Source organism: Azolla caroliniana, unplaced genomic scaffold, assembly GCF_043228905.1.
Source record: "Azolla caroliniana isolate FFs.n. ecotype wild unplaced genomic scaffold, voAzoCaro1.0.p SCAF_16, whole genome shotgun sequence".
Taxonomy (NCBI): domain Eukaryota; kingdom Viridiplantae; phylum Streptophyta; class Polypodiopsida; order Salviniales; family Salviniaceae; genus Azolla; species Azolla caroliniana.
In genome coordinates, this window is record NW_028230451.1 from 7674423 (window position 1) to 7693687 (window position 19265).

The window sequence follows — 19265 nt, forward strand, 5'->3', positions numbered from 1 at the left end:
GCTTGGTCATCCTAGGGGATATCGAAGGCAAGTAGGCAGAAATCTGCACCGTATGCGGAGGCTGGACGATCACCTTGACGTAATCGTCGGATTTTGTTGATTGTTGTCCTTATGTTGTCAGTATCTCCAAAACAGGCTTTAAACTCACTTAAAAACTCTTCAAAATTGTTTAGTAAAGGAGATTCCTTTTCTAACAACGGAGCGAACCATGCCAAAGCTGAGCCACTTAACAACGTGCCTACTAAACCCACTCGTGATGCATCATTGGGATATCAGGAAGGATGCATTTGAATGACTAATCGTACCTAATTAAGGAATTCTCTAAATTGTGATTGTGTTCCATCGAATTTCATGGGAAGGTCGGTCTTGGGTTCTTTATGAACCCCTTGCGTACTGGGTCCTTGTTGTTCCATTGTTGCTATGGTTGCTTCGAGCTGTTGCACACGTAACGCAAGTTCCCCGTGTTGTTGTTGCGTCTGCTGCTTCTCTAAGGAGATTTGTTGAAGCTCCCCCAACAGTCGTTGATTTTCATGTTCCAAGGCGAGAAACTTCTCTTTCAAGCATTGCAACTCTGAAAAAACTGATTGATATTCTTGAGCGCTAACAGTGGCTATAGTATGAGAGAAAAAAGGAAGAAGAGATTAGTATGAAGGGAGGGAGAAGTAAGAAGATAAAGGAAGAGAAGGAAGGAGACAAAATCGGTTCAAACTGTCAGGAGCAGTACTAAGACAGAGAAGGAATTAGTACTAAAAGATGAGGATTAGTACTAAGGGAGGTGTAGAACTCTCAAGAGAAGGAAAGAGTGAGTGTGTGAGAGAGAGAGAGAGAATGATGATAACAAAAGATATATATTCTGTTAAGAGAATATACAATAGTAGATAGGAGACTTAAGACTGGCATTGAACCGATTTGGTTCGAAATAATGCCGTGTGCCTCCTTTTATAGTGTTCTCAAGAGTACTCCTGAAGTTTCTAGAATGTTCCAAAGAAATCTGAAATATACATCAATTTTTTATAGTAAAACTTAAATGAAAATAATATATTTTGTATTACAACATAGTCTAATGGTCAAGAGCTCGACTCATGTAACATAAAGTCATGGGTTCGAGTCTTGCCATATCATGACAATCATTGTATGGACTCAATAATCTCCTAGGTTATGGTTTCAAAAATTTAACAATTTTATGCTCTCACATGGCTATTCTAAATTGTTATCAGAACTATATATATACATTAGACATAATCATACAACTAATCGGTTGTTAGTGGTAGCATTATATGTAGATGACATTCCTATAGTCGAAACACCATCTAAAATTATTCAAGCAAAGCTAGAGCTTCCCAAAGCATTTTCAATAACAGATTCAGGTTCCCTATCTTATTTCCTAGGCATGCAAGTTACGCGTGATCGTAGTATGGGCACTTTGATAATTCATCAAAATAAATTCATTAATGAAATTTTGAAATCCTTCAGAATGCTAAACATTAAACCTTACACTACTCCCTTATCACTAACATGTAACTTAAGCATATCTGATGGTCCAACCACAAAAAGAGATATTAATTTTATGCAGCAATTTCCTTTTAAACAATTAATAGGAAAAATTCGATATTTAGTCACAAGAACTCGTCCTGACCGTTGTTTTGCAATTAATTATCGTTCATGCTTTATGCATAACCCTAGCCTTATGCATTGGAAATCACTTCAATGAGTTATGCGATATCTAAAACACACATCTAACTATAGATTAACATATAAATGATCCCAATCTGAAAGACCAATCAAAACACTTGTTGGTTGGTCTGATTCGGATTGGGGGGGGACACTGATTCTCGAAGATCTACTGCTAGTTTTTCTTTTATAATGGCGGGAGCAACAGTGACGTGGAAATTGAAAAAACAAGAATCTGTGACACTCTCATTGGCTAAAGCTGAATTCGTGGTAGTGGCGTTGGCTGCTAAAGGACTATGGTTGCAAATACTGTTAAAGGAACTCCAACTAATATGTGAACCACTTCAATTGAAAATCTTCTGCGGCAATATATCATGTATCTGCTTAACAAAGAATCCAAAGCACTCAGAGAAAACCAAGCATGTGGATTTAAAATATCACTTTATACGAGAGTTGGCCGACCTTAGAGTTTACATCGACAAATCATATGTGGGCTAATTTTCTAGCAAAGGCGCTCCCTCCAGAAAAATAAAATAATTACTTTAGCATACATAAAAAGAAAAATAATATATAAAAACGAAAAGCTACACAATATGAAAACGTGCACCCCAAAAATAGGGTGCACCTATAACCACCACATTCCCTCTATGTGTAGTCGGTTGGTTGTAGAGAGAGAGACAAAACATTCATTTAATAAAGTTTCTTCTCTCTCTCTCTCTCTCTCTCCCTCTCTTTCTATTTCTTATTTCCTATACTAACAAGAGGAATTCCGGCTCTACTGCGATAGTCAAAGTGTCATCCACCTCGCGAAGAATGCGGTCTACCATTCCCGGACCAAGCACATCCAAAGAAGATATCACTAGCTCCGGGAGAAGGTAGAAGATTAAGAATTCTTGCTGACGAATATCCATACGGAGGAGAACGGGTCAGACATGCTGACCAAGGTACTATCAACCGACAAGTTGGGCATGTGCAGGAGACAGATCAAATTGACAAGGCATCCCATGTCGAAGTCAAGGGGGAGTTTGTTGGGAATTCAGTCCCTCTGGATGGGATCTGGATGAGAACCGAAAACCGGATCAGATGGATCCGGAAGGTCTCCGAATGGATCCAGTGTGAACCGAATCTAGGGACATATTTGTAAATATGTTTCTGATGTGCCTGTCATGGCTATATTTGTAAATATTCCTAAAGTCATATAAGTATAAATATGACTTAGGGCAATCACTTTAGAGTATTAGTAGTTGTTGCCATTATTACTGCTGTATAGACATAGAGAGAGCGTGAGAGAGAGTGTGAGTGAAATACATAAAGTATTTTTTGTTGTAACCGCTAGATGACGAAGGTATAGAGCTCGAGGTCGTTGCCTTTGAGTCTCGCATTGTATCCTCTTCTCATAGTGACAGTTGGAGTATGTGGGTTCCCATGGTTTTTCCCTATTAAGGTTTTCCACGTAAACATTTGGTCTCGTCTCATCCTGTGTAAATGCACTAAACCGTTATATTCCTATTTTCTGCTTTCTTCCATTAAGTGATTGAGACTCGGTTTGGTCGAGCGCTATTCCGCACAACTTGACCATCACCCGTCCAAACCTCAACTATCTAGTCGGATTGATCAGTCAGTTTATGTCACAACCGAAGACCAAACATCTTCTGTGTACGCAAAGGATTTTGCGATATGTTAGTGGCACAAAGGACAAGGCGTTGCTTTATCGGGCAGGTGTAGTCAAATAGCTTGTCAACTACACGGATGCCGATTGCGCCGGAAATGTCGACGATCACATGTCAACATCAAGGTTTGCATTTTCACTTGGAAGCGCCGCGATCACTTGGAGCAGCAAGAAGCAGTCGACAGTTGCACTGTAGAACACGGAGGCGGAATACAGAGGAGCGGCTATTGCGACATGCAAGGCCATATGGCTCAAAAGGCTCTTGACGGATCTACATACGAAGGTTGCCGATCCGACGACGATCTTTTGCGACAACCTCAGTAGCATCCAACTTGCGAAGAATCCCGTCTTCCACACCGGACGAAGCACATTGAGGTGCACTATCATTTTGTCTGTGAGCATGTTCTCTCTAGTGAAGCCGACCATGTATATATTCCAACTTATCAGAAGGTGGCCAATATCTTCACCAAACCTCTCGGCTTGGACAAGTTGCCGCAATCCTCAAGCATGCTTGGCATACAGCACCTCAAATTTCCGAATTTGAGGGGGAGAAGTGTAGGCCGAAGCAAAGTCGGGAAGGGGAGAGATGTTCAAGGAGCCAAGTCGGATGAAGAATTCGATTTTGAAACAACTTAAGAGGTCGAAACGTTCAGATCGGCTTGAGAGGCCAAGGACATATGGACAAATGGAAGGAGATTGGCTAAGTGGAGACTAGCCAGATGTAGGGAGAGCGATCGAAAGAACGGGTCAAAGCCAGATCCATCCAAACAAGGGGGAGGAAAAGCGGAAAAAGGCAAGGTAGGTGGCAAAGCCAAGAAGGGCAAAGCCGACCTGAAGAAAAAGGTCAAGACCAGGACATGGTCAGATGTGATCAAGGGCCTGCAAGAAGACGAGTCGGAGACAACCGACTCTGTCGAGAAGAGTGATTCAGAAGAGCCGAATCGTGTGAAGGCCAAATAGACGAGAAGGCAATCGAAGACGATACCAAGGCAGGAAATCCCACGGATTGAGGCGTGCCGAAGTCACAGAGGCAAGAAGAAGGCCAATGAGGGCCTAAGGAGTAGAGAAGTTAACCGGACAGGTTGAGGAGCACAAGCAAGAAGGTGTGAAGCCAGGAGAGGCCGGAGCGAAGAACCGGCAGTGCAGGAAGAACCTCAAGTTGAGCTTGAGGGGGAGTGTTGAGAGACAAGCTCAACATGAGCTGAATTGGCTAAAGGCCGACAGGTCGGTCGGCTGAAGAAGTCAACAGCCAAAGCGGTTGAGGAAAGTCAGTTGAATAAGCTGACAATTGGGTCAGCCTAGGGATAAGTTGATAGGCCGTTAGAGCCTTTATTCCTAATCTTAGTATTAGTAATATTTCAGGGGTTAGTTTCATAGGCTCTTCATGAGCATTCAAGTACTGACGGTACTTGTGTCAGCCCATTGTCAGGGCTTGTATAAAAGTGCTCTCTGAGCACACTTGTATGTGCATAGAGCGTATTATTTTGAATCCGAGTTTTTGTCTTTTGCTCTCTGTGTCTCTCCTGATCCCGCTTATTGTATTTCTATTTTCTCTATTTTTTACCTAACTTTGGCTAAGCCGACTATGTTGTTCTTAAGCTTCTGCATACGAAACTCATTACACTAAGGTATGATTCAGAACATCACTCAAGTTATGAGATATCGAAGAGGTTTGGGTCTTGTCATTGGGGGTTATTGTGTTGGGAGACAGGTCCCTCCGGATGGGAAGGGAGAAGAACAGTGCCAATGAACAAACTCGGCCGAGGCCGAAACCGTATGAGGAGGACCCGGCTACGGAGAGCCGGATGGTGCAGGCCCGGTATGAACCGGATGAGGAGTACTCGGCTACGGAGAGCCGGATGGTGCAGGCCCGGTATGAACTGGATGAGGAGTACTCGGCTACGGAGAGCCGGATGATACAAACCCGGTGAAGACCGGATGAGGAATACCCGGCTACGGAGAGCCGGATGGTACAGACCCGGTGAGAACCGGATGAAGAGACATATTCGTAAATATGTTTCTGAGAGCCCATCGTGGCTACATTTGTAAATAGCCGAAAAGTCATATTAGTATAAATATGACTTAGGGCAAACTTTTAGTAACTGTTGTTGTTGTCATTTTCTTGTTGGTGCAAGAAGAAGAGAGAGTGCGTAACTGTACAGAGAGAGAGAGAGAGACGAGGTCGTTGTCTCTATTGTAACCGCCGCCTGTGGCGAAGATCGTGAGCACGAGGTCGTTGCCTCCGTGAACTCACTGTTTTGTACATTCTTACATAGTGACAGTTTGCAGCCCGTGGGCTGCCGTGGTTTTTCCCCTAGTTTGGGGTTTTCCACGTAAACCTCCTGTGTATCTTTCTCCTCTTTGTGTCGTGTTCTATTTCCTGTTTTCTGTGTAAGTAAAGAATCCCGGTTGTGGCCGAGCGTTGGACATAAGGAGCCTTGAGTTCCCGTCATATCGAGTGTTATGGCACCTTTCTTTGCTCTATAATTCCTTATCTTTTGCTTAAATAACTAGTTAGACTCTAACAAGCATGTGAACTGCAATATGTGCATCTTCAAACAAGAATCGGGGGTGTGGAGCTAAAGATTACATTATGCTTGAGTAACATCAAATTTCACATGTCCAAATCAAAAAATTCACTCAACACACAAAATAATTTCAATGAGCTTTCATCCCATTGCATGTTTACAGCTTACTTATAGGTGACAGTTGTCGACCACCATTAAGAAAGTAAAGGCTCCACTAGTCAGTAAATTGGAGGTGAGTTTTAAGCAAGCTTAACTACATTTGACTAGCTAAGAGCATATTGCATATTGCATTTGACTTGGCCAAGTGTCGATGGTTGAAGAGTCGATTGCGAGAAAGTCCACTGTGAGAGTCGACTGACAGAGAGGAGATCCAGGTCGAAGACATGACCGACTAGTTCGGCCGTCCGGATGGTCGATGACCAGGCCGACAAGTCGGACCGACTGGACAGTCGACACTAGAGTCGGCTAATGGGGCTACTTATTATTATAGATAATAATAATAGTGATGTGTAGTAGTGGCTACATTTGTAAATAGCCCATACAGGTCATAAGTATAAATATACTTGGGTAAACAATTCGAAATAGATGGACACATGTAGAACAGGTGAAGTGAGTGTCTCTGCAGCGTAGCGCCACAAAGAAGAGAGTGTGTGTGAGAGCGCAAGTGAGTGAACGGCGCCATAGTTGTGTTCAGTAACAACATACGCCAAGAGCCCTGGGAGGTTGTTTACACTCTGTGTAGAGAGTGTTGTACCCTGATCTCATTGTTGTATATCCACTGTATAGTGAATCTCCGTTCTCCGTGGTTTTCTCATGTTTTAGGGTTTCCACGTTAAATCTGTGTACAGTGTTTTTTTTGTGTTTTAGAGTTGTGTATTTTAGCACATTCCTTTTCTTGTGGATTGACGATTCGTTTCTCAACAATTTTATCCTAATTACAAAGGTACATTTATGTTGATTGGGTAGTTTAGCGAATCAATGATGAATGTATGGTATAGTTGAGCTTGATGGGCCATGTTAAGATATCCAGGGCAACCACACAAATTGTGTGTGAACATACTTGTTCCAAAGAACATGTATAAAGAATGTATGGGAATATGCAATGAATGGAGTGGATATTGCATGATATTTCACTCACTATCCCATCATCAAAAGATTGGTATGGGATCCTATACTATATAAACCACGTTCTCCCATGTAATTGTTGTTGATGGATTGTTGTATTCTAATCCCCCATTTTTCACAAATATAATCTTGACTTGTGTATACTTAATCCCGCTTCTTCCAAACTTCTATTTATCTTCATTGCTTAATTATTAATATTTGGGTACAATTATTTCTATAGTTCTTCACATCTATTAATGGCCACTCTTTATGTGCTTTTATGGTTAGCTTGAGAATATAGGAACTTTTCCATATTACATAATACAAACATTTTGTTGTTGTAGTTGCATTTCAGTGTCTTTGAGAACCAGTCACAACTTTTGTGAAGGTTCCAACATTATTGAATTCCCACGAGTCCTAAATACAATCATCAAGTCATGATTTGTTTTACTAGTTTCTCAACATTATTGGAGCATTTATATCTTGATTGGAGCCCTTTGTAATCATTTAGTTCATTTTTACTTCAATTCAAAATGATGCTTACATCTTTCAATATAATCTTCCTAAATATAGGTCTCCAACTTCTACATCATTGAACTTTCTGCTTAAATGTAGATTTGCCGCCCCTCGATCAACACATGATCCTAACATCAATCTACACATCTATTAATGGCCACTCTTTATGTGCTTTTATGGTTAGCTTGAGAATATAGGAACTTTTGCATATTACATAATACAAACATTTTGTTGTTGTAGTTGCATTTCAGTGTCTTTGAGAACCAGTCACAACTTTTGTGAAGGTTCCAACATTATTGAATTCCCATGAGTCCTAAATACAATCATCAAGTCATGATTTGTTTTACCAGTTTCTCAACATTATTGGAGCATTTATATCTTGATTGGAGCCCTTCGTAATCATTTAGTTCATTTTTACTTCAATTCAAAATGATGCTTACATCTTACAATATAATCTTCCTAAATTTAGGTCTCCAACTTCTACATCATTGAACTTTCTGCTTAAATGTAGATTTGCCACTCCTCGATCAACACTTGATCCTAACATCAATCTACAAATTGTTGAATAAGAAATCTTAGACTTATGTTGCCTTTCTCTATATAGCTAGCTTGCTAAAAAGTGCCCTTTTTTCTTTAAGATCATGAAAAGTGATCCAAAATTAGTTGTCCCAATATATGAAATCTAATAATTAGGTGATGATGTTGAGCTTGTAAACTTATATCGTTCGCTCATTATTTTGATGGGGATTGGTGGCATAGAAAGGCCCATCAACTCTAGTAGAGAAAGAAGTGATACTCTCGCTTTCTCCGTGGATATAAGACAATGCATTGACGCATTGGAGAAAAGGCTCATTGACTATGTATGTTTTAGCTAAACAAGTTTGTGACCTTATACTTCAATTCCACATTTGATCACACCGTCAACATTAAACTTCTCCTTAACCAATTTTCTTTATCAATCACATCAAGAGAGTCACTTATCAAGTACACACACACTACATAAAAATCATGGTCCAAAAGGTTACTAGATATTTTATGGTTGTTAGAGATATTGGATAAGATTCAACAAATAGATGATTGCAAGTTTAGCACATGCAATTTGAGCATGTTACAATATATAACAATCATTATTTATGAAAAACAAGTGCATGTGCAAACAATTGTGCTCGTTCTAAATGATCTTATATAAAAACAACTATATGCAAAACATTTTATTATGACAACATGCTATAAGATTTGGTAAAATGCCCATAGCCTTTTTTAAGAGGTGTGTAGGGATTCTTTGACAAGATAAAATCCAAGCTCAATATATACATCTATCAAACCATATATTTATTGACAATATTGATCATTTGAGCTCATATTTCAAAAATAGATTCATATTTTCAGGTTAGTTCACACCAAAAGAATTAGCAAGAGGTCAAAGTTAAAAACTGTTTGGTTGACAACAAGTGTCAATTGATAAAGATTCTAGGATTATATGTTAAATCCATTGGTTGGAATTAATTCATAAAATACGCTTGGTTGGCATGTTATTACCATTGCTTCTATAAGGATGCAACCAATTCTAATGAAAAGATTTGTTTGAAATGGTATTGCAAAGTTTAAGGCCTATATTTCAATATGAAAACATAGTTGTGCTTTATATTTTTTTCAAAGGTTGCATGATTTTTATAGCTTCGTTCAATATGTATAGCCTATAGGTTATTGGTAACTCATCCATCCCCTCTAATGGGTTTTGAAAGATTAAAGTCATGGGTTGTGCTTTGGATGTTTCCATTTTTTTTATTTAAACCGACCTAGAGAATATGAGTACATAAGAAAGTAGCCCTACCATTGTACCTGGATGTTGGATTAAAGCCTAGCATTACAAGACCTAGATAAGATGTATGTACTACACATTGGTGTGAGTTTTAGTTGCTATGGAAGATATGCCATGCATAAGACAAGCCGAAATCGTAAAAACTAGCTCAATCACCATAATTAACCATACTCTAAAAAATCAAACACTTAACTTAGACACATTTCATTAATAGCAAAGAGTAAACTAAGAATGATTAAAAAGAAACCTTAATTAATAGAAATCTTACTCAAAGAAATCTAATCTAGGGTTATTGTAGCCATGGAGGAAAGGCCAACCTACCATTCATGGTGGATTGAGATAACTAAACAAGAGAGAAAGAGCATAAGGTGTAGAGGATGAAAATATATATTGATATTAGAAAAGCATAAGGCTACAATATGATCGCACTCGGATATTCTTATCTAAGGGATGTCTATATTTGGGATACTTGAAAAGGCTAAAATGAGTAGTTGGATTCTCTAAAGGTAAACTTTCTCAAACATCATGTATGTTAATGGTGTGTGCATGTTGGATGTGTTCAAACCTAGAAAATAAAGAAATTTTACACCAAACCTACCAAGAAGTTACTAAAAGCATTTGGAAATTGGATTAAATGGTATTTCAAAAAAGGAAGGACAATGAGTTTCTCTTAGATTTTGATCCTCCCAATAGAGATACATTTGCATTGATTATGAACGCTTTAGTTTTGAACCAAAATGGAAGAAAACAATGATTTCCAGAAATGATGGAAATTTATCATGAAATTTATATTGATGTGTTTCATATTTAATACGTAGTAAGGAACGTTTGTAGAAATGTGCAGACAACACACTGCATGTGAGTTGCATTCCCGATCATCTCAACCTTGAAAGCCTTGAACTTGTTTGAACTTGCTCAATCATGGAGGTGGAAAAATGTATTCAAAAGAGTCATCACTTTCTTTATAGGGAGTAATATGAAGAGTCATGTTAAGGTTGGCTACTTTTAAAACAAGCAAAACAAGAATTGGGATTTTACCAGCATGCCAACATGGCTAAACAAATACCACATTGATATACAAATGTTACTAGTTAGGAACCCTCCATAAAACCTTGTCTTTTCTTTAGGTTAGACTAGACTTTCACAACAAGCCCTAGAATATGTGACAAATTTCTTTAAGGTGTTGTGATCACACTCTTTTTGGATCAATGTAGGCCTAGACTATGAGATGTTAACAATCACAGTAATTTGCTCTCGAAAGGGATAGTTAACAATGAGAGGTTTACCTACATGGAGATAATGCAAGTAACCCTACACAAGCTCGATGAGGAACATGGTTTGAATTTAAAAATACACTCAACAGGGGTAATGTGTGGCATGATAGACATGAACAATTTTGATGTCGTAGTCAATCATGAATTGAAGATAATTTAGAACACGGGTAGCATGACAGTTTTCAAACATGCATTGAAATCATACTAGACATGGGCACTGAATGTATGTTAGTAACAATCTCAATGAAGGCCACGTGACTATGGTAGACATTTTAGGCATTGATACAACATTCAACCATTTGGAGTTGTATTGGCATTATGAAATGTATACCAATGCATGTCCAATTCCTGGGCTCACGGAAATGTAAACACAAACCACAATGATTGGGTTGACACAAATGCAAGCACAAACGCAATTATTTGGGCTCGCAGAAACACATTCAAACAATGCATCATTTGATTTCGTGTATTATCATGAAATTTATATTGATGTGCATCCATCTATTTTTCCAGAAACACACAAAGACATCCCTTCATTGTTTCAAGGATACTATTGAATGTCACAAATAAACCACCCTTGGCTAACCACAAATTCAAAGATGTTGATTAAACAATCTCTTTATAAGAAGTTACCTTTCCAATGTAAATCAATCTTTGAACTTTTGGGCCCTAGGGATGTGTACACACAAGAGATTATATGTGTATGCAAAGCACAATGTGATGCAGTGTACCTCATGTTGTCATAATATTCAAACATAAAAAGAAGTAAACATTAGAAGGAACCATTATTTTCTATGAAACAATGCCCTAACTTTTTTCTACTTCTCTTATTTACCTTTATAAAAAAACCGGGTGATTCGATGTAAGCTTTTTAGAGATTTTTTTCAACTTGACTTCTCAAACATGCACAAAGAAGCTTGCTTTCTATTATCTTCATCATTTTAAAAGACCCATGAAGTTCATCCCATGACAACACATAGAGGGCTACTTTTTATATTCGCATAAAAAGGCGGGGCAAACTTGGTGCAAAAGAAGTTACAACGAGTAAATTTTTAGGCGAGAAATGAATTCTGGGGGGGGGGGGGGGGGGGGGAACACATGCATAATAATACCTATGTATGTATGTTGAAGTTACCCCAACAAATCTCTCTCGTGGGCACACAACTACCCTTGGGTTTTAGCCACCAACACCAAGGGGCAATGGTCAGGACCATACAAGTACACATACACACGTGCACATGCACATACACATACACATACACATACACATACACATACACATACACATACACATACACATACACATACACATACACATACACATACACATACACATACACCATACACGTACACGTACACGTACACGTACACACACATACACATACACATACACATACACATACACATACACATACACATACACATACACATACACATACACATACACATACACATACACATACACATACACAGAGGCATAGACTCACTTTCATGCGCGGACACACAATCATCTCCCTCTTGCTCCCTCACACTTTTGTGGGTAGGAGAAAGAGGGGGGGGGGGGGGGGGTTGTGACTCGTGAGCAAGAGGCACGTTTAAAGGTATGTAAATCACTTGTGAATGTGGAGAAGCCCGAAGGTAAGGCCAGTCGTATCAGTCCATATGTATGTATATCAGTATGCATGCATGCATGTATGTATGTATGTATGTATATGGGTGGGTGCATGCATCATGCATGTTGTGATGGCCCCCACACACACACACACTCACACTCACACTCACACTCACACTCACACACACACACACACACACACACACACTCTCTCTCTCTCTCTCTCTCTCTATCTCTCTCTTCTTCATCATCATCTTCGTCTTCTTCTTCTTAAGCAACAGCTTGGCATGGCAACACACACCCAGTCATCTCTCTCTCTCTCTCTCTCTTTCTCTCTCTTCTCTCTGTGTGTCTATGTTTGCTCCTTGCACGTTATAAACACGAAGCCCATCAAGGAGAGAGTAACGAAATCGCCTACATCTCTCTCTCACTCTCTCTCTCTCTCTCATTTTCGTAGTCTTTTTTTCCCTTGGCCACATTCGTTCTCCTCTTTCCTCACTTCTTCTTCTTCTTCCTTGTTCTTCGCCGCCCTTTGACAACTCCATTTTCTTCGTCTTTTTCGTCGGCACTCTTTCTCATCTCTTCTTCTTCTTCTTCTTCTTCTTCTGTCTTTGCTCTCCTTTATCAATAACTCACACTTCCGCCAAAATTCCCCCCCCCCCCTCTCCTCCGCTTCTTTCCAAATTAGGGTTTTTTCTTTCTTCTGAATTAGAGTGTTTTTTTTTGGGGGGGGGAGGGGGAGGGGGTCTATTTGTAAATTAAGGTCTTTGGGAGTGCCTTTGTAAAATCAGCGGGGTGGTTGTGTTTTCTCTTTTCTGAAGGGGAAGGGACTCTTTGTAAATTCAGGGATTTATTATTATATTTTTTTTACTGTTATCATAAAGATTAGGGTTTTGTCTGAGGGTTTTCTTTTCTTTTCGAGGAGGAGGAAGGAGGAGGGGGGGTTGTGCAGGGAGAGAGAGAGAAATCGTTTTTGATCTTTAACATTCTCAAAGAAGCATCGTCAGTTTCTGAGCATGAAGGAATCAGGAGTGCTCAAGGAGGAATCCATGAACGAAGCGTCACCGACAGTAGAAGGAGAAAGAGGAGGAGCAGAAGCAGAAGCAGAAGCAGAAGAAGGAGGAGGAGGAGGAGGAGGAGGAGGAGGAAGGAGAGGAAGGAGAAGAGAGGAGAGATCATCATCTGTCCAACAAACCAATGGCATTAACAATAACACAAGGACAACAGCAGCAGGAACAGGAACAGGAACAGGAACAGGTAGCAGGAGGCTACCAGATTTCCTGCAGAGCGTGAACCTAAAGTATGTGAAGCTAGGGTACCACTACCTGATCACCCACCTCTTGACTCTGCTTTTGGTGCCAGTGATGATGGGCATCCTGGTGGAGGTGTGCAGGCTAAGCTATCAAGATTTGATGGCACTGTGGGAGCACCTCCAATACAATCTGGTGAGTGTTCTGCTGTGCTCCACAGTGCTGGTCTTTGTGGTGACCATGTATGTCATGTCGCGGCCGAGGAGCGTGTACCTCATCGACTACGCGTGCTACCGCCCCCCCACCAACGAATTCACAGTCCCCTTCTCGCTCTTCATGCGCCAGTCGGAGCGGTCCGCCTCCTTCGACCCCAAGAGCCTCGAGTTCCAGAAGAAGATCCTCGAGAGGTCGGGCTTAGGCCAAGAGACCTACCTCCCGCCCGGCATGCACGAGCACCCTCCCAAGCTCACCATGGCGGCCGCACGCGCCGAGGCCGAGGAGGTCATGTTCGGCGCGCTCGACACTCTGATGGCCAAGACGAAGCTCAATCCCAAGGACATCGGCGTGCTCGTCGTCAATTGTAGCCTCTTCAACCCGACCCCTTCGCTGTCCGCGATGATTGTGAACAAGTACAAGCTACGGGGCAATGTCCGGAGCTACAACCTCGGGGGCATGGGGTGCTCCGCTGGGGTCATCGCCATCGACTTGGCCCGGGACCTCCTCCAAGTCCACGGCGGGAGCTACGCGGTGGTGGTCAGCACCGAGAACATCACCCAGAACTGGTACTTCGGCAATGACAGGTCCATGCTCATCCCCAATTGCTTGTTCCGCGTGGGCGGGGCGGCCGTGCTCCTGTCCAACAAGCGGGCGGAGCGTGCACGCTCCAAGTATGAACTCATCCACACGGTCCGCACCCACAAAGGCGCGGACGACAAGGCCTTCCGCTGCGTTTACCAGCAGCAGGACGAGGCGGGCGAGGTCGGCGTCTCGCTCTCGAAAGAGCTCATGGCCATCGCGGGCAACGCGCTCAAGACCAACATCACCACGCTCGGCCCCCTCGTGCTCCCCGTGTCCGAGCAGCTCCTCTTCTTCGCCAACCTCGTGGCCCGTAAAGTCTTGAGCATGAAGACCAAGCCCTACATCCCCGATTTCAACCTCGCGTTTGAGCACTTCTGTGTCCATGCCGGTGGCCGGGCGGTCATCGATGAGCTCGAGAAGAACTTGAACCTCTCGGGCCGCCACGTGGAGGCCTCCAGGATGACCCTCCATCGCTTTGGGAATACCTCATCCTCCTCGATATGGTATGAGCTGGCCTATACCGAAGCCAAAGGACGGATGCGTCGGGGAGATCGGATCTGGCAAATCGCGTTCGGTAGCGGATTCAAGTGTAATAGTGCCGTGTGGCGCGCCCTTCGTAATGTGAAACCGCAACCGGACAACCCGTGGGCCGATTGCATTGACTCATACCCCGTCATTATTCCCGATGTGGTCAAGGTTTGATCGGTCCAATTCGTTAACTTCAACGTGAAGTTCCCCTTGCGAATTTCCCCTTTCTTTTCCACCTATTTGGTTCTATTTTTTTTTTTTTAACCTTTCTACCATCAATAACCATTGTAAGCTCCCAAACCTTTTGCATCTTTTAACTTCATTCATGTTATGACAATATTCATTTCACATGCTTAATTCATTTTTTTGTTGCATGTTATGACCATATATTCATGGCCTTGGAAAGGAACATTCTTTGGATTTAGCACATTAAGAATAATACCATCAAAGATCTATATAAGCTTATGTACATATAGTGTTCGATTCCCATTCTTATCACCTTATCCCTTGTTTCAATTGTTGATCCATGTGCTTACAAATATAATAAAACATCATAGGTTATTCCTAGCCAATTGGGATGCATTAAACGTGTGTTGATGATTGATATATAGCCACAGATTGCAATAGTCTTTAGCTAGATATTGTCTTAGTGCTCACTTAATAGGTTCTATATTGATTCATGGACATTCAAAATATATAGCTTCCTTACTAACATATCATGTATAGATGTGCATGTGTTTGAATGCAATTGTAACAATGTGAATCCTGACTTAGTTGCGATTATCCTTTAAAATGGAAATTTAAACATTATTAGTGATTTGTTATCGGTAGTGGACGATATATAAAATACGATATTTGATCAAAGAACATCTTGAATTATGAACTCGGCTCCGGTCAGACTACAATAAAGTGAATAACTCCATGTCAAATTCTAAATAAACAAAATCTAGCAACTTGATGCTCTTGAGAATGATAGGACACATCCAAATGTCGTGGGTCTCACTATTCTAAATAGTTATACATTTATTTGTTGCCATTCGTAAGTCATGGATCCACGATGTTTTTATGATATGATATGGGATGTGTAGACAAAGTGAACCCCAGTACATTTTTCACCTTTCGGGAACTTTAATATTCTACATTTCTCCTATTAAAAATAGCTATTAGTTTAATGAGACAATGTGATAATTGTAGTGTTTATTTGAATGGTTCCCAACTTCCCTCCTATTAATGAATTTATATTAGCTTTGTCAAGGGGTGTGCATGTATGAAGTGGTTGATGTGTTGTGTTATGCATTGTATCTCTAAATGTTTCTTCCATGCTATTAATGAATTTATATTAGCTTCGTCAAGGTGTGTGTGTGCATGTCTGAAGTGGTTGATGTGTTTGTGTTATGCATTGTATCTCTAAACAAATTGGTCAAGCTTATTCGAAAGAAACTCAACTTTCATTGACATGTTTCTTGCTTATAAAATATAAATGGATCCATTGATGTGAGTTCATTATTAGCTTCTTCTTCTTCTTTTTTTCCAAAAAAACACTACTACGCATTAGTTAGCAAACAAAATTACATCATAAACACCCAAAGTTCCTCTCACCAGCCCTCACTCTGGCCTTCCCACCAAAGTGGACATAGTCCCCACCTCATTTTCAACAAACGTATCCAAACAACTCCAATAACCTAATCATTTGTACCATATCTATACAGATTTACAGCACCTAGACGCTGTTGGAAACTGGAAACATCCATCGGGGTGCTTGGTAGTTCCATTGAGGCCCTGATGATGATCTGCCCACCATAGGAGAATTACCCCATTTCAGCAAGAACTTTGATCGAGATCTTTCAGCTACATCAGATTCCCCCTTAATTGAGTCGTATCGTCCCCGCAGCCAAGGTACCAACTCAAACCAGATATTTAATAATACCTCACCGCTAGGGATCTTTTGTTGTTGAAAAACAAATTTACAATGGTTGGTCCAAATGTGCCAGACCGATAAACAAGACACCATCATCCATATCTCTTCAAAAAATTCTGAGTTAGTGCCATGTCGAACTCTAGCCCGTTGAAACACCTTGCCATCCTGCACTATAAAACCATGTCCGTGGGGGTTTAACTGTTCAGCCCAGCCTTCCCCTGTTAACTTCAGCCCTTGTACGGACCCCCATACAACTCTCCCATTCACTCCGCATGCTGCCACTATCCTGAGACTTCTACCCCAAATGTTAATAGCCTCGCTGCAATTCCAAAAACAATGAGGAATTGATTCCAAAGGGAGCTTCTTTTATGTTAAATCATTTGCAAATAGAATTTCGTGAAGAGGTAGTCGTGCATCACATTGAGTTATGAACCTAATGTCTTTCGATAATGTCTTCTAGTTATGTTGACTTCAATGTTCTTATTTGATGTCCAATTCATATCATGTTAGGAAGGGAGCAATCCCCCCCCCCTTTCTTTTGTCTACATTTCACTTTTTCTTGTGCCTAGGTAGGGAAAATGCATACATTTTGTTTTGATTTTGCTTTTCTTTTCTCTAACTAGAGAAAGTTTATGAAGACAAAGAGAAGTGGGGCATGGTATGTTGGTAAAATGTATCTTCTTTCAAGGAAAAAGGTAAAAAGCAAAGAAGTTTTGGATGGTGTGAGTGGATCCATACTGTCATGAAATTACCGACACATGGCTACAGTTATATTTTGAATAATTATATATCTTCATCGTGGTAATATAGGAATATATTCTAAGAATACAATTCACAACTAGATGTTACGTGAGGAGCTAAGTCATTCTCTCATATATTAAGTAGGTCATGGAGTACACTAAGATAGAATTCTTGTTTTATGTTGATAGTTAAATTCACCTGTCACAAAGTAAAATAAAATAAAATAAACATTGTCATATGATTCTCATTATGGTTAGTGACAAATGTCAACATGTCATTAACTAAGGAAATTAACATGTCAAATTACTTCCTAGTACATGGTACCTAGGAGATAAATTTTGAGGTAAAGTAAGTGGGTATGTAACAGAATTCAAGTGTTCTAAGAGTGTCAATCATCAACTAACCCTAGAGCGAAGCATACTAGTATTCCAAAAGACAACATCAAGCAAAATATAGGGATATGTGGATGCTCATGAAAACTTTCATCACAATCCTACCTCGAACGTATACAAAAAAGAGGCAAATGAAAAATTGCACAGAGTTTTGAAAAACAACATTTTTTGGCTCAATTTTTTGGTTTTAAGTGAGGAAGGAAAAAACAAAAAGAAATCCAGAAAGCATGTAAAGGCGCATGCAAGTGTATCCCTAAAGAGACTCTTAAATTAATTCAATATCCAATAGAAGGGGAAACACTCTATTGTTGAAGACATGCATACAATATTATCCATATCTTGTGTCAATATGCTTGTGTAGGCCTTATACGTTCATCGCAAATGATAGAAATGGTGCAATTCCTTAACATGTCAATGGATCTATCATCATCCAAATAATCGAGGTAGGTGCAACTAGTGCAATTGTCTAGTGCCAATAATATGGGTTTGAAACATCAATATTGTATCAATTATCATATATGGCTTAACAAAACTTATTGAGGTATTTGTATAAGAACGTTTTAGTCATCATGATCAAGAAACAAACTTTTGCCAAAGTCTAGATAATAAAGAATATATATGTATACATACATACATAATTGTGTGTATGTAGAGAGAGAGAGAGAGAGAGAGAGAGAGAGAGAGAGAGAGAGAGAGAGGAATGTGCAATTATTTGATCACCTATGCCAACTCAATCCCAGTAAGTGGTAGATGATAAAAGTTTAGAGGCTACACACTTCTTGACTATTAAAATGAGTTATACTTATTGTGCTATTTTATTACTAAGTCATGTCGATGTGCTTTGTAAACAAGAAGTTTCTGTAAGAGGTGGCCATTCTACAATGAGATGTGGAGAAGGTTTATATTAAAACATAGATCCTTTTTCGGTGTTCTCAACAACTCACATGGTTTTAAAAATATAGGAAAGGATACTCTATGAGAACTCTTATTAATCATTAGTAAAGTGAAACAAAGAAAGAGGTCCTTTGCACTATTTAATGGAAGGTCCATCTTTTGATCACATGCGTTTTGCACTTTCATTAGATTAAGGAAGACTTGAAAGGTGTGAAACCATAACATCTTCATGATGGAGGATTTTCTTTCGACATATTTCCTTCACATTAGGTTGTGTAAGAGTTTAAGAAGTAAAATATTGAGCACCTCTATTAGTGGCATACCCGTGGGCCATTATCAATGCATCAAAACATGACAAGTGCACTGACATCAAAACCTCCGAAGGGCAATATATTAATACTCAAAACTTAGTTTAAAGATATCATTGGCTAGTACTATACATCATTGGCAACTAGAACATAGAGACCATTTTGACATATAAAGACTTGTTGAACACTTCATTGGATTAGAAAAACCAAAAACATAACTTGAACACTAGTTTCAACTTG

The 19265-nt window shown here is 40.1% G+C and overlaps 1 protein-coding gene across 1 annotated transcript; it reads left to right on the forward strand.

The window, feature by feature from the left end:
* Positions 1-13272: 13272 nt before the first annotated feature.
* On the forward strand, positions 13273-15129 carry LOC147853892 (3-ketoacyl-CoA synthase 4-like). The gene has a single exon (XM_087332017.1). The coding sequence runs from the start codon at positions 13561-13563 to the stop codon at positions 14944-14946; it is 1386 nt and encodes a 461-aa protein (XP_087188143.1). The 5' UTR covers positions 13273-13560; the 3' UTR covers positions 14947-15129.
* The last annotated feature ends 4136 nt before the right edge of the window (positions 15130-19265 follow it).